The 516-nt window shown below is 59.3% G+C and overlaps 1 protein-coding gene across 1 annotated transcript in view; it reads left to right on the top strand.

Annotated features, from left to right (window-relative positions):
- ACOX3 (acyl-CoA oxidase 3, pristanoyl) overlaps positions 1-516 on the top strand; it is a 78,717-nt gene that overhangs the window by 8,512 nt on the left and 69,689 nt on the right. The window contains 1 exon segment of the mRNA XM_007958200.1: positions 17-240. Coding sequence (XP_007956391.1) covers positions 17-240 — 224 coding nt within the window.

The raw sequence follows: 516 nt of genomic DNA on the forward strand, positions 1-516 counted from the left end.
TAAAGCGTTCCATCAGTTTTTACTCTTTCCTCAGAGACCTTGACCGGACAAATCTGAGGGAAGAGAAATGAGAGTGTGTGTGTTTCCCTCAAGCAGGAGTTTGTCATACATTCCCCTGACTTTGAAGCGTCCAAATTTTGGGTTGGAAACATGGGCAAGACGGCTACTCACGCGGTCGTGTTTGCGCAGCTGTACATGCCAGGTGGCCAGTGCCATGGGCTGCACGCCTTTCTCCTGCAGGTAGGATGGCACGAGATGGGGGCCTGGGGGCCCTGGGTTGGGGCTCAGGGGATGAGGCAGGGGTGGGGGAGGAGGGTGGGTCCTCGGTGTCCTGGGGCCAGGTGCACGGTGCCCTGGGACAGGGCGCACAGACAAGGCAGGATGAGAGTGGGGGTGGGGGGGAGGGCACCCTGATGCTCTGGGGTGGGGGCCCCTGGGGTGGATGCATGTGTTGGGCGAGTGGCCATATGACTCCATTCTGCCCTTGCAAAAACGACAAGGAGGCCACATGTTCTG

Source organism: Orycteropus afer, unplaced genomic scaffold (assembly GCF_000298275.1).
Source record: "Orycteropus afer afer isolate SDZICR_OR568_19922 unplaced genomic scaffold, OryAfe1.0 scaffold00871, whole genome shotgun sequence".
NCBI classification, from domain to species: Eukaryota; Metazoa; Chordata; class Mammalia; order Tubulidentata; family Orycteropodidae; genus Orycteropus; species Orycteropus afer.